General features: G+C 37.3%; 1 protein-coding gene across 1 annotated transcript; it reads left to right on the plus strand.

Moving 5' to 3' along the window:
* Positions 1–12,345: 12,345 nt before the first annotated feature.
* On the plus strand, positions 12,346–16,081 carry LOC131156101 (secreted RxLR effector protein 161-like). The gene is made up of 3 exons (XM_058109548.1): positions 12,346–12,697; positions 15,852–15,855; positions 15,961–16,081. The coding sequence occupies exons 1-3, from the start codon at positions 12,346–12,348 to the stop codon at positions 16,079–16,081; spliced, it is 477 nt and encodes a 158-aa protein (XP_057965531.1).
* Positions 16,082–16,262: the final 181 nt, after the last annotated feature.

Below are 16,262 nucleotides of genomic sequence, written 5' to 3' on the forward strand. Positions count from 1 at the left end.
GATGGGCCCAAGGCCTAATGGCTTAAACTCTTGGGGTCAAATTAGTATTCACTCATATGTGTATCCATATCATATAAGGGATTTTCGATGCATGGATTTCGGAGCTTACATTTGGATTTGGGTGGATTTGAACAAATTTCAATACAATTTTGTATTACATTTTGTCTGAATTCAATACAACTTCAATTCTACGGTCTATATAAACATAGGGCAAGTGAATTTAGTAATATGACTAAGACTGATCCATGCATAACTTAGCCACATAAGGACTTTTCGATGCTAATGAGTAGATTTGGTGAAGTTTTTCTACACCATGTCATTTTTAGTATTTTCATTTTTCTATTATTGATTGAACCAAAGTAATCGAGTTTTGTCAATTTTATGGGCCTAATTGATATTTGCATGGCACTATCATTATGATCGCTTGTAAAATGAACTTTAACACTTTTAAATAAATTTACTACATGACTAGGAACATAAATTTCAAAAAATTTGTCAAGATTTAAACAAAACACAATACAAATTATATTAGTTTCATTCAAATTCATACAATTCTAAATTCAAGATTCGAAATCCTTACTCTCAAATACGGTCATAATCCTATATTTGGAAAGACCTTAAATTTAGGTTTATTTTGAATTTAGATAAAATGAAATATAAAATTATTTTAAAAATAAACATATTTATTCAAATGCAAATTTAAGATTTACCGTACTCCTAAGGCAGCATAATGATTTTTCTTCAAAGAAAAATCAAATCGTCTATAGTAAATTGAGATTTTAAGCAAGAATTAGCAAGTCACTTGTTTTTATTTACTTTATGCTCAAGATTTAGATGCTTTTTTTAATCTCCTAGCTTGAAAGTAAAGAGTTCGAAGGTTAAATTAGAATTGAAAATTTAGAACTACATATATTTGTGTAACCCAGGTGAACCTTCTTCAATTATTTTTCAATTTGAGTTTTAAATCCTTATTATAAGTCATTGCCCAGTCCCCAAAACTAGAAGGCTCCACCATTTCAGTCAATCCTCTAACTATAAAATCTTTTCTTTGAGAAGGTTTTGTTCGTTGCCAACAAATTCAACACAGTATTTTCGCAACAAAATATCGAGAATTTCGAGGCTCCCCACTATTTTATTTCATTTTTCACTTTATTCAACTGCCTTTTTCTGAGAAGATTCAGTTAATTAATGATTTTCGGAAAGCAAAACATATATATTTATAAATTTGATTTTAAAATTAAGAAAAAATGAGTACGAATGTCATCGAAATCAGAGACTCGCCAACACATAATCACAAGATAATACAGCTAATAAAGCAGTTCATATGCCCTTTCCCCAAATAAAACCCCCAGAACTTCGTTTCCTCACCTCTTCTCTCGCTCGATCGAACCAGCTAGACGCTCCTGCGACAGCCATGGACGGATTCGGGTCCGGTTACCAGTCCGGCGGAGGAGACCAGAGAATTGAGATTGTGAGCGGGAAGCACTTCGGCGCGAGTCAGATCTACGCGAGCCATCCTCGGCCGCAGGATCTGGCACCGAGCCGGCCTCCGTCGAATCGGATGGAGCAGAGCTCATCGGGGGCGGCGAAGCCGTGGAGCTTCGGCGATCCGGAGATGAAGCGGCGGAAGCGAATCGCAAAGTACAAAGTGTACGATGTGGAAGGTAAGGTTAAAGCTTCTATGAGGAGAGGGTTTCGTTGGATCAAGAACAAGTGCTCTGAGATTGTTCATAGCTTCTAGCTAGCAGCTACTGCTCTGCTCACCAAGAACCACACACTGGGCGAGCTGTAGAGGATGAACAGACAGATAGAAGCTCGCTGAGTGTTCATATTTGGCTTTGTTTGATTTCTTCCATTTTTCGGTTCTGAGCTTCCCTGTTCTTCAGATTGTTTTCGGAATTACCAAAATGGCCCTGAGATGGCACTGGGCATCGATTTGTGGGGAATAATACTAGGGGCGTTTATGTCATTCGGAAGGATGGCGAGGTTGAACTTTGGGGAAAAAGAAAATGAACTTTTGATTGGATTGGATTGGATTGGATGCTTAAAGCTTTGATTTCTAATTGATTTAACTTGATTTTCATTAAATTTGCAATTCCATTTTCTCTATTTTAATGTTTTTCTTGATTAATTGATCTATGATGATTGAGAAATATAAATTTTCAGTCTCCGTTTTGAATTTTGATGGCTCATAATAAAGAATTGAGTTTTAAATCTTAAATTAAATATGTTGATTTGGACATAAGATTATGTAATATAATATATGTTATGGCAAAATTCTTTTACCGAAAGTGAGGGTATATTAATAAATAAATAGACGTATCGTGCTCTTTTATTAAAAGAAAAATATTTGTTATAGCAAAGCAAATTTAAATTCAATATATGAAATTTAAAATTTCTAATACTGTGAAATTCAACATCTATGGGTATGCGCCGAGCTTGTTTCAAATTCGTATTATTTTAAACACATATTCTACCCCAAGGTTACGGGTTCGAATTTTCTAGAGAGTTTACCCCGTGAATTATCAGGGGTGCGTAAATGGGTAGGCAGCTTTCACCTCCCGAATTTGGTGTCATACCATAGTTTTCAAAGTGATGCGATGATGGCTGGAGTTCCTGAATTATCAAAAAAAAAATACAATATAATATATGTGCTGGTAATTACATATTAATTTGTAGTTTGTGTTACCATCGTTCAATAAAAGTTAAACGATTATTGAACAAATAAGCAAAACACATTTTATCATTTCTAAGTTGATAATGATTATCAAGTAATTAAAGCTTCTAAATTATTTTAGTATAAATTGAACTTAAAAAACATTAAATTGAAACATAAACTTAAATACAAGTCAACTCAATATTATTGTGTATATATTAAATGTTTCATTAATAGTTTAAAATTCATGGAATATATTTTATTTTCAAAACTAAAGATATAGTAATGTTGAAAATAGAGAGGATCTTGAATACCCAATTAGACTAAAGGCCCGTACGACACATGATAAATTCTAAACCTTTCTGGTTGTCAAAATATTAATCAATTTAAAAATATATATTTTCGATTTGCATATTTTATTAAAATTAAACATATATAGCCTTTCTTGCGTTCTGTTGAGGAGGCTAAATGTTTGTAGTTGAATAGACATCATATCTTAATGATTCTAGTTTGAATGTTAAGGCTCTGTTTGGAACTCAAAAAATATTGGTGAAAGAAAGGAAAATACTAAGAAATCAACATTTTCATATTTGATTATCAACGAAAGTAAGAAAGAGAATAAAATATATATGTCAAATCCGTGAACAAAAATTAAAATTTAATAACATTATTAATATTTGATTTTTCTTAATTTTTAATCACATTAAAATAACTATTCTTTTTTAATAGAATTTAATATATAAGAAAAATATAATGAAAAATAAGTTTTTTTTTTTTTTTTCATTGCCTTTTCTTTCTCCAAAGAAAATCCTTATTCCAAACATATCTTAAGGGTTCACTTGAAATTTGAAAAATATGAATTATATATATATATATATATATATATATATATATAGAGAGAGAGAGAGAGAGAGAGAGAGAGAGAGAGAAATCTATTTTTTTGTATTTAGTTATCAAAGAAAGGAAAGTGAAAACGAAACTAAAATGTGAAATAATAAATTAATGAATAAAATTTTGAATTTACATATTGTTAACATTTATTTTTTCTTGATCATTAATCATATATATTAGAATAAATTTTTATTTTTAATATTATTTGATGTAGAAAAAAAAAGAACTAAAAATAAATGAGCTTTTTTTTTTTTCTTTTTTCAATTAAAATGTTTAATCTAAATAGAGTGTAAAGGGGCAGAAGGGAGATATGAGACTTGTGTTTGAATGTAAACGACCTAATCTATCGAGAGGCCGCGGGAGTCAACTCTGTCTCATCTTCCTATAGAATTTTTTTTTTTTTCAACTTCTTTCTACACGATTAACATGGGATTGTAACGTGTTAAGCTTAATAACTTGTGAAACATTGAATTATTTTCTTCTATTTAGAAGTACAAAATTAGGGTACTGAATTTCGAACGCAAGTTTTTAGATAGAAGGTAATATAAAATTGTATTAAATACATCTAAGTTAGCACAAGTTTAGATCGAAGCCCTATAATTAGTTGGATAAATCCATGGTTCCGAAAAAAGAGAAAGTGTTAGACACACCTAGTGTATATACCAGATTTAATATGATTTTAACATGTGTACATATTTTAACTAAATTATATTAAATATGATGTATACAAATACCAAATGTATCTAATATTTTCTCCCCAAAAAAAGGAAGTGTGCCTTTTCTTTTTTAGGGCTAGCGAAATGACCACATTGTATGTAATTAGTTGCCCCTAAGTCATTAATGTTCGATCTAAACTCCTATTTAATTTGTCGTAATTTGATTGACTAATTAACTTGTACCGTGCATGAATAAATCAAATTTAAATTCTATATAGAGCCGTATGTTTTGATGATACAAAGAGATAAAACATATAATAAAAAAGAATTTTCTATGTTGTAACTGTTTCTCAAACCATAATTAACTAAAATCATTTATCCAACCAGAGCCTTATCAGAGAGAGAGAGAGAGAGAGTATTTCCCAAACATGAAATGGGAAGATTAAAAGAGACAGAAATTAATTAAAAATTAAAAAAGAAAATGACAAACTAGCTAGCTAGCTAGCTAGAAAATACCATGCTTGGTTTAATTCCTTCATCAGAAGTGAACTACAAGTACAAAAAAAGAAATGATAATGCAAAACAAAAAGAGAAATTAAGAAAATAACTCATGCAAGATACATTTATTCTCGAAATTACACGAACCCTTAATTAATTAAGTTAATCCTCTTTGTAATTTTTTGTTCCCCTTCCATTCCCCCTTAATTAATTTCTCCCTACAATTAATTCATTTTTCTCCCCGATGCAATTAAACAACATGGCCAATTGAAACCCATGTGTACGTACTTGCACGTGCATGTGCATGCATCCATGCAACGTGCGATATAATTAAAATTAACGAGCGCCGCATATTATCATCATCGCCATATATATGTAAACGTCGATCGACGATCGTCCATCACTGCTTCCTCCCAGCTATCATCCTGTTGTGGCGTTCAGAGCAACCCAAGCGTTGAAGCTTCATCTGCGCGTAGAACTGAGCAATGAACTTCTCGGCCTTGGCGTCGATCATGCAGTCGCCGCCGTCTCCACCGTCCTCGTCGGCGTCGTCGTCGAGCTCCTGGAGGTTCTGGGCCGAGGCGTACCTGCTGCTGGCTCCACCGTCGGAGCTGCAGGGCGACGATGGTGTGAAGGGCGCGAGCGGGGACACCGGCAAGGGGAGCACGTCCTCGTATTGCTCCACGGCGGTAGCGGCCGGGGAAGCAGGGACGACCGCGAGCGACGGCACCTGTCCCGGCGGGTAGGGCTTGTCCTGGAGGTGTAGAGGGCGCATGGACCCCACCAGTTTGGTCAACGCGCCGGCCTTCTCGGCGACATCGACGGGGATAGGCTTCTTGTATTTGCCGCCAGAGTGGCCGCGGAGCATGAACAGGGCAACCCTGAACAGCTGCATGGGGCCGCGTTTCTTCTTGGCCGGCCCGCCGCGCTGGAGGACTTTGACGTCCTTGCCAAGCTGGAGGTTGGTTTGGGCGGGGGCGGGGGCAGGGGGCGGAGCAGGGGTGGCCGCTGCAGCGGTGGCTGGGATCTGCTCCATATGGGCGGAGGAGAAACGAAGGCCGCCTTGGGATAGCCGGTGTACTGTTGTGATCGTTTAGGCCTCTCCCTGCACAGAGCAGGGCGAGAGGCGGGAGGAGCGTTTAAAGGGAGGGGCAGCAGAGGTGTGCCATTTATAGGGAATTGCCATTTGAATGGCTGTGAATTGCCAATTTGGTACTCTCACATGGTCAATTCAGCCAGAGAGGACATGCATTAATTTCTTTTAGACTATACTCAAACTCACGACTGGTTTTCCCTTTTTTCCTATTTTTTGTTTAGAGAAAGCGAAATGACCACATTGTCCCGCAATTAAATACTCCTTTTTTTTTAGGCGAAATAATATAATAGCAAAAAAAGAGGAATTTGAAAATTACGGAGGCGGTGGGGGTGGCGGAATGGTAATAAAAGGGCAAAGGGAGAGTATTTGGGGAAGCGTAGGAAAGCGCGGGGAGCGGTGTTTCAGGCAGAGGAATCGGGTGGGGGGAGAGAGAAGAAGGAAGGGGCAGGCTGCTGTTGCGGAGGAGAAAATCATCGGACGGCTGGCATTGATTTGATGCCGTAAGCGCCACTCAAAAATTAATTAATTTATATATTTAAGTAAATAAAATAGAAAAATAAAAATAAAAATAAAATTGTTAAGAACGGCTGAACCGGTGAGTGTCCTCTACGGTTCAACAGCATTAACAAATAGTGGAAAGGGCAACAGCTGGACTAGCTTTCTATTATTAATGCAAAATACCAAACACCAAATCCCCCAAATAGAGACCCATAACGAAGGAGAAACAACATGCCCCAGAAACATGCTCCCATTCAGCCTGCTCGACCTTACAAGTTACGTCACCAACCGTAACCCCTCTCCCTTCCATTCCCCCATCAATCTTTTTAATTTGAGGGGTTCTTAGTTATAATTGCAAAAGAGATTTGCTTCTGCACCTAAATTTTACAAAAAAAAAAAATTGAATAATATTGAAGTCGCGGAATTCGGATGATGTTTTTATGATATAGACGTAGGGGTCTGACTACTTTTTAACGGGAAGCAAATCCTACATGTCTGATCATGTCTATCAGAATTTCAGTAATTCAAGACCATTACTCATGTTGTGATAAGTAACAATTCAAAATTTTATCTTAGTTTTCAATTGTTCGATATATGTTTGCGGGCCTTTTTTTAAAAAAAAAAGAACATTCACTATCTTGTCACAAGCACTATACATCCGTCATATGGTAGCCACGTGAAAGTACTGACCCTCTTTATAATTTTTGGTTAAGAGGTTGTCGAGCACAGTAGCACATTTACAATATTTATGATGAGAGCTAGCTACCAACTAAAATTTATAGCATACTAGCTCTATTTTTGTACCTCGTTTACTACTATATAACAAGAGGTGCATCCGGACCAATATGATTTTAACATGTGTCTGGTGTGTTAAATCAAAAATTATTATAACTACATAATTCAATCAAAATACAAATATATGATGAAATCATACTAATATCAGTGTATCTAATAGTTATTCCTTGTTATTTTTTATGTTATGAATTCATAATAATTTTTATATTACCATTTACTTTAGAAGGACAGTTTAGAAGTTATAAAATCCTTATGTAGAATTATTACACATTTAAAAATTAATAAGTATTCGAATTAATTTAAAACATATCATTGTGAGTTAATAATTAAATTTCTCACAATTTGAAAATAAAATTAATCATTTAAAATGAATGTTATATTATTATGCAGAAAAATCTAAACTAATTATTTACAAACAAAAAAGAAGGAATTATATATTATCCAGGCTAGGGATGAGCAAATGGTCGGTTCGGCTAAATTGGATTAATTAACCGAGTTAACCAAATTGCGTTTTCCTTTTTTTTCCTTTTTTTCCTTTTTCCTCCTTCTCAATTATGCGTGGACTTCTTAGTCCTTCCTGCAGGCTTTGCTTTCTCCATGTCATAGAGTTCCATTTGCTTCTCACCATGAATCCAATCAAGTCCATGTTCCTAAGACATTGATTAATTTGGTTAAGAAAAACACAAAAGTTGTTTTGTCGCAAGTGTGAGTCATGATTTGTACTAGGAGGATTTAGTTGTTTGTGTTGAAATTAGAGGTGTGGAGTCGTCGACAGCCGCACCAGCCCAAGCCGTTTGCTTTGACATTGGAGACCGGCGGCTACTAACCTCTGCAGACAATGCTAAAATCTGCAACCACCTCCTTTGAATTTTACTCCCTCTTCTGTATATATATATATCTGTGTGTGTGTGTGTGTGTGTGTGTGTGTGTGTGTGTGTGTGTGGAGATTGTGCAGGTGTGTTGTGTAGAGAAAGCTGTGTAATGTGTTGTGTTGTGCACAGAGAATGTGTGCAGAGCAGAGAGTTGTGGTGAGAGAGAGAGAGAGAGAGAGAGAGAGAGAGAGAGAAAAGAGAGGTAGAGAGTTGAGTAGTGAGACTCCTTGTAATTTTTCTCCCACTATAGTGAAGTGGTGTGTGCTCCGTGGACGTAGGTCGATTCGATCGAATTTTTGGTGTTCCATTGTGGATGTTTGTTTTCTTCGTGTGTGATTGTTGCTCCAGGATCTAACCCCAACAATTGATATCAGAACATGGTTGGAGTAAAATTGCCAAATCGAAAAAAAAAATCCTAGATTTGAGCCTCTGTCCAGTAGCTCAAAATTCAATTTTGAGACCACCACCGCATTCCTCTCGTAGAGACGAAGCTAATGGTAGCAACTGAAGCTCCAAACAACCTTAGAAAACGCCGCACGCGCAACCAACATCCAGGGGATGTTCCACGTGCCTTCACGCTCCGGCAGATAGTCGACGGCTCACTCCATGCACGACCACATGTCGGCAAATGCCTAGCGAATCAGCAGGAGGAAGAAGACGGTCCACGTCATCTGACACGTCAGTTAGGACCCTCGCCCTGTCAACTTGCTGCGTCGGCGCCTAGTCATCCCCACGCGACAGCGAGTAAGCCGCCCAATCAGTAGCCGTGTCAATCGCCACGTGAGCAGCCGAGTAAGCTGTCACGTCAGCTCGGACCCACGCCACGTCAGCAACTAGAACCCACAGTGCCACATCAGGAGTGGGTCCCACACTGCCACGTCAACTAATAGCGTCACTAACGCCGTCATGAATATTCCGTCAGTAAGGAATATTCTGTGAAAGTTGACCAAAGTTGACTATTTTGACCGAGAGTTTGACAGAGCTTTTCGAAACCATTTCAAGTCCGTTTTCGAATAACTTAAGTCATTTCTAAGGTTTTCGGCCGTTTTGGATCCAAACGTGCTATCGGTTTAAGCTAATTCCATCTCTAGATCAGCGAATCAAGATGTCAAACAAAAAGAGCTCTTAGATCAAAATGTTTGACGGCACGAACTTCAGTTTCTGGAAAATATAGATTGAGGACTACTTGTTTGGTGAGGAGTTGCACTTACCATTGAAGGAAAAGTCAGAATCTATGAAGGAGAGCAAGTGGGAGTTTCTTAACCGAAAAGCTCTCAAAGCTATCAGAATGACATTGACAAAGTCTGTTGCCTTCAACATCAAGCACTTGACAACCACCAAGTCCCTTATGGATGCACTATCTAATATGCATGTACGAGTAGCCATCAGTTGCGAATAAGGTACATCTAATGAAAAGATTGTTTACCATGAGCATGTCTGTAGGTGAAAGTTTCTGCAGATACCTGAATAATTTCAATGAGTTCTCGAATCAACTCACCTTGGTTGGAATTACATTTGACAGTAAGATTCGTGCCCTCTTGATTCTCAATCAGCTGCTTGAGAGTTGGAAAGGTATTGTTACTACGATCAGTAGTTCCGCAGGAAAATCGAAACTGAAGTACAACGAGGTTATTAGCATGATTTTGACGGAAGAGATCAGAATGCAGTCGAACAATACCTCCACTTCAAGTTCATCTTTGAATGTGGAAAGCCAAGGAAAAGGAAGCGGGCATGGACGATCAAACAATCGCGGCAAATCTAAGACCAAACAGTCTAAATCTAGAAATCACAGAGGTTCCAAGGGCACAAAAAACATTGAGTACTGGAACTGTGGAAAGGTCGGGCATTTCAGAAACTAGTGCAAAGTTCGGAGAAAGGAATTTGAGGCGAAGACAGAAGCAAATCTCACCTCTTCCTTGGGAGAAAAAGATGCAAAGATATGCTCTCTGGAGAGCAAGCAGGAGTCTTGAGTCTTAAACTCCGGGACCTCATTTCATGCCACTCGCTGCAGAGATTGTCTAGAGGATTACACACCAAGTAATTTTGGTAAGGTGTACCTTGGCAACGATCAACCTTGCGACATAACTGGCAAAGGAGTTATGAAGATTAATATAAACAGGTCAGTATGGAAGCTGAAGGATGTCAGATATATTCCAAACCTGAGAAAGAATTTGATCTCAGTTGGTCAGCTGGTAGATGAGGGATACACGACGACATTCATTGGCGATGAATGGAAAGTTTCAAAGGGTGTACTAACGATTGCGCGAGGTAAGAAAAGTGGAACACTTTATCTAACCTCCAATACCTCCATGTCTATTTCAGTGCTGCAGGAAATGACGACAGCAACATATGGCACCAACGACTCGGTCACATAAGCGAGAAAGGACTCAGGGTAATGTACTCAAAGGGAAAATTGAGTGGTCTACAGTCAGTGCAAATTGACATGTGTGAGGATTGCATATTTGAGAAACAGAAAAGGGTCAGTTTCCAAAAAAACACTCATGCCCCAAAGAAGGAGAGACTAGAACTAGTCCACTCAGATGTATGGGGACCGACGCCCGTCTCACCCATAGGCAGAAGGAATTACTTCATCACGTTCATTGACGATCACTCTTGGAAGGTATGGGTTTATTTTTTGAAGTATAAGTCAGAAGTATTTGATGCTTTCTGGGTATGGAAAGCTATAGTTGAGAGCGAAACTGGTTTGAGAATCAAGAAGCTGAGAACTAATAACGGTGGTCAGTATGAAGACGCTAGATCCAAGAAATTCTGCTATGAGCATGGTATCAAGATGGAAAGAACTATACCAGGTATGCCTCAGCACAACAGCGTAGCAGGGCGGATGAACTGAACGTTGATTAAAAGAGTCAGAAGCATGTATATGCAGTCAGGCTTACCATTACAGTTCTGGGTAGAAGAAGTCGGCACAGCAGCGTACTTGATTAATAGGGATCCATCAGTACCTTTGGACCACCGTATACCAGAAGAGGTATGGAGCAGAAAAGAGGTGAGACTTTCACATTTGAAAGTTTTTGGTTGTGTTGCATATGTACATATCAGTGATAATGTCAGAAACAAGCTTGATCCTAAGTCCAGAAAATGCACCTTCGTCGGTTACGGTGAAGATGAATATGGGTATCGCATTTGGATAATAAAAACAAGAAATTGATCAGAAGCAGAGACGTGATTTTCAACAAAAAGGTGATGTAAAAAGACAGGCACACAGCAAGATCCACCGAACCAATTTCGGAGAGAATCAACCTATGTAGATATGGATGATATCCCAGAATGTGTCAGGACACAACAGAAAAATGCCGAGAATCCTCAGGTGGAGGAACTAGTGAAGCAGATCGTCGCACCACCGCCTTCTACTCCAGCTCCGGTGCTTAGGAGATCTACTCGGCCCCATGTACCAAATAGAAGGTATATAGATTACTTACTTCTTACATATGGAGGAGAGCCTGAATGCTTTGATGAAGCATGTTAGGTGGTAGATACGAGCAAGTGGGAGCTTGCGATGAAGGACAAGATGAAGTCCCTCACCTACAACAAAACGTGGAAACTAGCTGAGTTGCCCAAAGGTAAGAAGGCCCTTCACAACAAGTGGGTGTACAGAATCAAAGAAGAGCATGACAGCTCCAGGAGGTACAAGGCTCGGTTGGTAGTTAAAGGCTTTGAGAAGGAAGGAATTGACTACACCGACATCTTTGTACCATTGTAAAACTTACAACCATCATATCAGTCTTGAGCATTGTTACCTCAGATGGCCTATATCTCGAGCAATTAGATGTGAAGATAGCGTTTCTTCACGGTGATCTTGATGAAGAAATTTACATGCATTAACCAGAAGGATTCTGAGATAAAAGTAAAGAGAATCTGGTGTGCAGGTTGAAGAAGAGTTTGTACGGTCTCAAACAAGCTCCCAGACAATGGTACCAGAAATTTGATAGCTTTATGCATAGGAATGATTTTCTAAAGTGTAACGCCAACCACTATTGCTACTTCAACAGGTATCAGTATAACTATATCATTCTGTTGTTATATATGGATGACATGCTGATCGCAGGACTAGATATAAGAGAGATCAGGAAATTAAAGCAGCAATTGTCAATGGGGTTTGACATGAAGGACTTAGGCTCAGTGAAGCAGATACTTGGGATGTGGATCTCTAGAGATAAGCAACAGGGAACATTGCAGTTATCTCAGTCGGAGTATATTAGTCATGTTTTACAGAGGTTTAACATGAGCAGCGCCAAAGCAGTAAATACACCTTTGGCAGGACAGTTTCACCTCTCCAAGGATCAAGTTCCCCAGATAGATGAAGAAAAGGACTTCATGGCTAAGGTACCTTACGCCTGAGCCATTGGAAGTCTCATGTACGTCATGGTTTGTACCAAACCAGACATTGGCCAAGCAGTGGAAGCAATCAGTAGATTCATGTCTAATCTAGGGAAGACTGACTGGGAAGCAGTGAAGCGAATCTTCAGGTACCTCAGAGGTACTATTGATAAGTTCTTATATTTCGACAAAGGAGACTTGAAAGTCAAAGAGTATGTAGATGCCTATTTTGCTAGTGAAATTGATCACCGCAGGAGCACCACCGGATATATGTTCAATGTTGGCAAAACAGCTGTTAGTTGGATGTCACAGATAAAAAAGATTATTACCCTACCCACTACAGAAGTTGAGTACATAGTAGTGATAGAAACCAGCAAAGAGATGATTTGGCTTCAGGGTTTGTTGACAGAGTTTGGGTTAAAGCAAGAAATGAATGTTTTGTATAGCGACAGTCAGAGTGTGATACATCTGGCAAAGAACTCTACATTTCATTCTAGAACCAAACATATCGAATTGCGTTATCACTTCATCATATCTCTATTAGAGGATGGAGTACTGACACTTGAAAAGATTCAAGGTAGCAGAAATCCAACTGTCGTGTTGACGAAGGTGGTGACTACAGAGAAGCTGAAGTTGTGCTCAACTTCATTTGGTCTTCATGCTTGAAGACAGACATGAGCACATCATTTGCCTATACACTGGCTGAGATGTTGTCTCCATCTCCAAGTGGGAGATTGTTGAAATTAGAGGTGTGGAGTTGTCGACAACCGCACCAACCCAAGCCATTTACTTTGACATTGGAGACCGGGGGCCACCAACCTCTGCAAACAATGCTGAAATCTGCAGCCACCTCCTTTGAATTTTACTCCCTATTTTGTATGTGTGTGTGTGTGTGTGTGTGCGCGTGTGTGTGTGTGGAGATTGTGCAGGTGTGTTGTGTAAAGAAAGTTACGTAGTGTGTTGTGTTGTGCGCAGAGAGTGTGTGCAGAGCAGAGAGTTGTGGTGAGAGAGAGAGAGAGAGAGAAAAGAGAGGCAGAGAGTTGAGCAGTGAGCTCCTTGTAATTTTTCTCCAAGTATATTGAAGTGGTGCTTGCTCCGTGGACGTAGGTCGATTCGACCGAACCACGTAATTTCTGGTGTTCCATTGTGGATGTTTGTTTTCTTCGTGTGTGATTGTTGCTCCAAGATCTAATACCAACAATTTGAAGTCGATTATAAATGAGAGAGGTCAAATGGAGAGCCAGGGGGTCTAAAGTAGAACTAACAAATGGTTCAATAATTTGTAACGAATTAGGCGAGATATTAAATAAGAAACTTATAATTTATATCTAATTCAAATAAGTGGTAAATTTATGATAATTTGAATTAAATAATTCATTATAGATGATGGATAATTTGTTATTCCCACCCCAAATATTTTTATTTTATTTTTTTTGTCATTTGATGAACAATTTATTTCGTAAGATAATAGGTTAAGTTATTTTTAAACTTATAATTTGGTAAATTATTACACACGTACTAATCAATCATGAATTTTATAGATCGAGAGTCGCATATAGTAGTGCTAGTGCAAGAGTTGGGAGTGTGAGGCTAAGTTTTGATCAATTGGGCTTATACTAATTGGGTTGATGCTTTGTAAGCATCGACACATGAAATTGTCCAAATTTGGGCATTAATTGTTAGCGAATTGGCAAATATCCAACAAATAAAGTCTAAAACCCACCAACCAACTTGTTTAAGGACAAATAAAATATTTTTAAATCATATCTAACTCGTTCAATGTGTGAATCGGTTATGAGTTTGTTTAAGCGATCCGGATTTGGTTCGGAAAAATAAATTTTTATCCGTTTTGTTAAGTCTAATTTGAAAGGAGTGACCTATGAGAGTGCATGGGTTTCACAAAATTATAGAAATTTGGGTGCATGGGGTTTCGCAAAACTATAGAAATTTTCTCAAAAAACATGATGAAAAGTCCTACATAAGTTAATTATTTTATTGTAATTATTATATTTTTTAAGACAAATTTACTCTAGCTATTTTAGCTATTCCACTATTTTATGCTATCATATTTATAATAATAAATTATTATAGTAATAAAAATAAATAATAATAATTTTTTTTTTTTGAAACAAATCTTCAAGACCCTTTAGACACTTGACTAATCCATCAGAATAATGAGTCTGCCCTTTTACTCTTCTCCATTTAAATACCTTCGAATGAAAAGGCATACTACCCAAGACTTGAAACCTAATATTTTAACCAAGAAAACCCTTAAGTTGACCACCCGAATTTGTAGCATAATAATTCTATTTTAGTATCTTGTTCACCACTATATAACAAGAGGCGCATTCAAACCAATATGATTTTAACATGTGTCTGGCGTGTTAGACCGAAAATAAGTATAACTATATAATTCAATTGAAATACAAATATATGATGAAATCGTATTAATCTCAATGTACCTAATATTTTCTTAACCTTGAGACCTCCAACATAAAAGTTACAAACCTAACAACTAGCTGGATTGATATAGCCAACAAGAGGTGTCGCAATGTCCTAGAGAAGGATTCGGAGTGGTAAGGAATAATAATATTTTAAGTTTGATGGAATCAACACTAACCTGTTATTTACCTAAGTGCGGTTAGTTCACCTAATTGCTACTTGTTGATTGATCTCTAAACTAATCATAGGTCAAAAATTAGTAGCCTCAATTAGCCTTTACCAGAGTTGGGATCGAGAGTTTAGTTATGCGAGGAGAATGTACTAGCACCCCTTACACACCTAATCTACGAATAGTACCTAATTAATTATGAATTATCCCTAAATTAAATTTAATAGTCTTTAATTAACGCCTTTAAAATAAATAAATAAATAACTATAGAGAAAATGAAAAACAAAGTGCGATTTAGGAATTTCAAATAAGACCTCCAAAGGAGAGCATCTTGTCAGATAAGCTCCCTTCAGAACTAGCTAATATAGGTGAGCTTTGAAATACTTCTTTAGTCTTTATTTAATCATTGGAATGCACACACATAAAAATAGAATATATATACAAATAATAATCAAATATCATCAAATTTGAGATAAAAGAGTCTTTAAAATATTCCCAGATTTTTTCAAATTTTTTCTAAAAATTTTTCAACATTTTTCCAAAATTTTCTAGGATTTTCAAATCTTTTCTTCATTTTTTGACATTTTTTTTATTTTTATTTTTTTTTGTTATCCGAGTCAAAAATAACTCAAATATTTTATCTATTTTTTTCTAATTTTTAAAATATTTTTCTGATTTTTCTTGTAATTTTTCTTGATTTTTTTCTATTAAAAAATAAAAATTAATTTTTTATAAAAATTAAACTAAGTTGGCCGTTCAAAAATCATATTGATTCAACTAATCTAAACCAAGTCTAACTCGGTTGGGGTGGGCCACATGTCTGCTGTTGTGGAGACACGTGACATTTTATTTTTTTTAGTTTACTTTAACAAGGTGATATCGGCATGACATCACCTACCACGTAGTGATTTTGCTTTTCATTTTTTTGAAATTTCTGCAGTGAGGTAACATCAACATGATGTCACCTGTCACATGGTGATTAATGTCACTCGCCACGTGGTAAATTCTAGTTGGTTGTAGAAGTTTAACATGGATTGCTGACATGGCAGCAATTTGGCCGTCCGGATAAAACACAAACTGGACAACCAGGATTGCGCCACGCTGCCTTCTGAAGGCACGGTCCTAGTTGGGTTAGCTCATTTGGATTTGGCTATGATTGAATTGGGCTAGGAGCATGGGTTGAGGGACTTGGATTTAATTAAATGGGCTACAGGATAATTGGGCTAGGCTTGAATTTAATTAGATGAGGTTCAACCAATTGGATCGAGTCCAATAGGCTCGAACTGGGAAACAAGCTTATTGGTTTTAGTTCAGCTGGGCTTGGGATTAGGTTAAATGTCAATGGTCAATG

The sequence above is a fragment of the Malania oleifera genome, chromosome 5 (assembly GCF_029873635.1).
Source record: "Malania oleifera isolate guangnan ecotype guangnan chromosome 5, ASM2987363v1, whole genome shotgun sequence".
Classification (NCBI taxonomy): domain Eukaryota; kingdom Viridiplantae; phylum Streptophyta; class Magnoliopsida; order Santalales; family Ximeniaceae; genus Malania; species Malania oleifera.

Excerpts from the sequence above, each read along its gene's own strand:
- LOC131156101 (XM_058109548.1), top strand. The coding sequence starts at position 12,346 with ATGGTTTGTACCAAACCAGACATTGGCCAAGCAGTGGAAGCAATCAGT.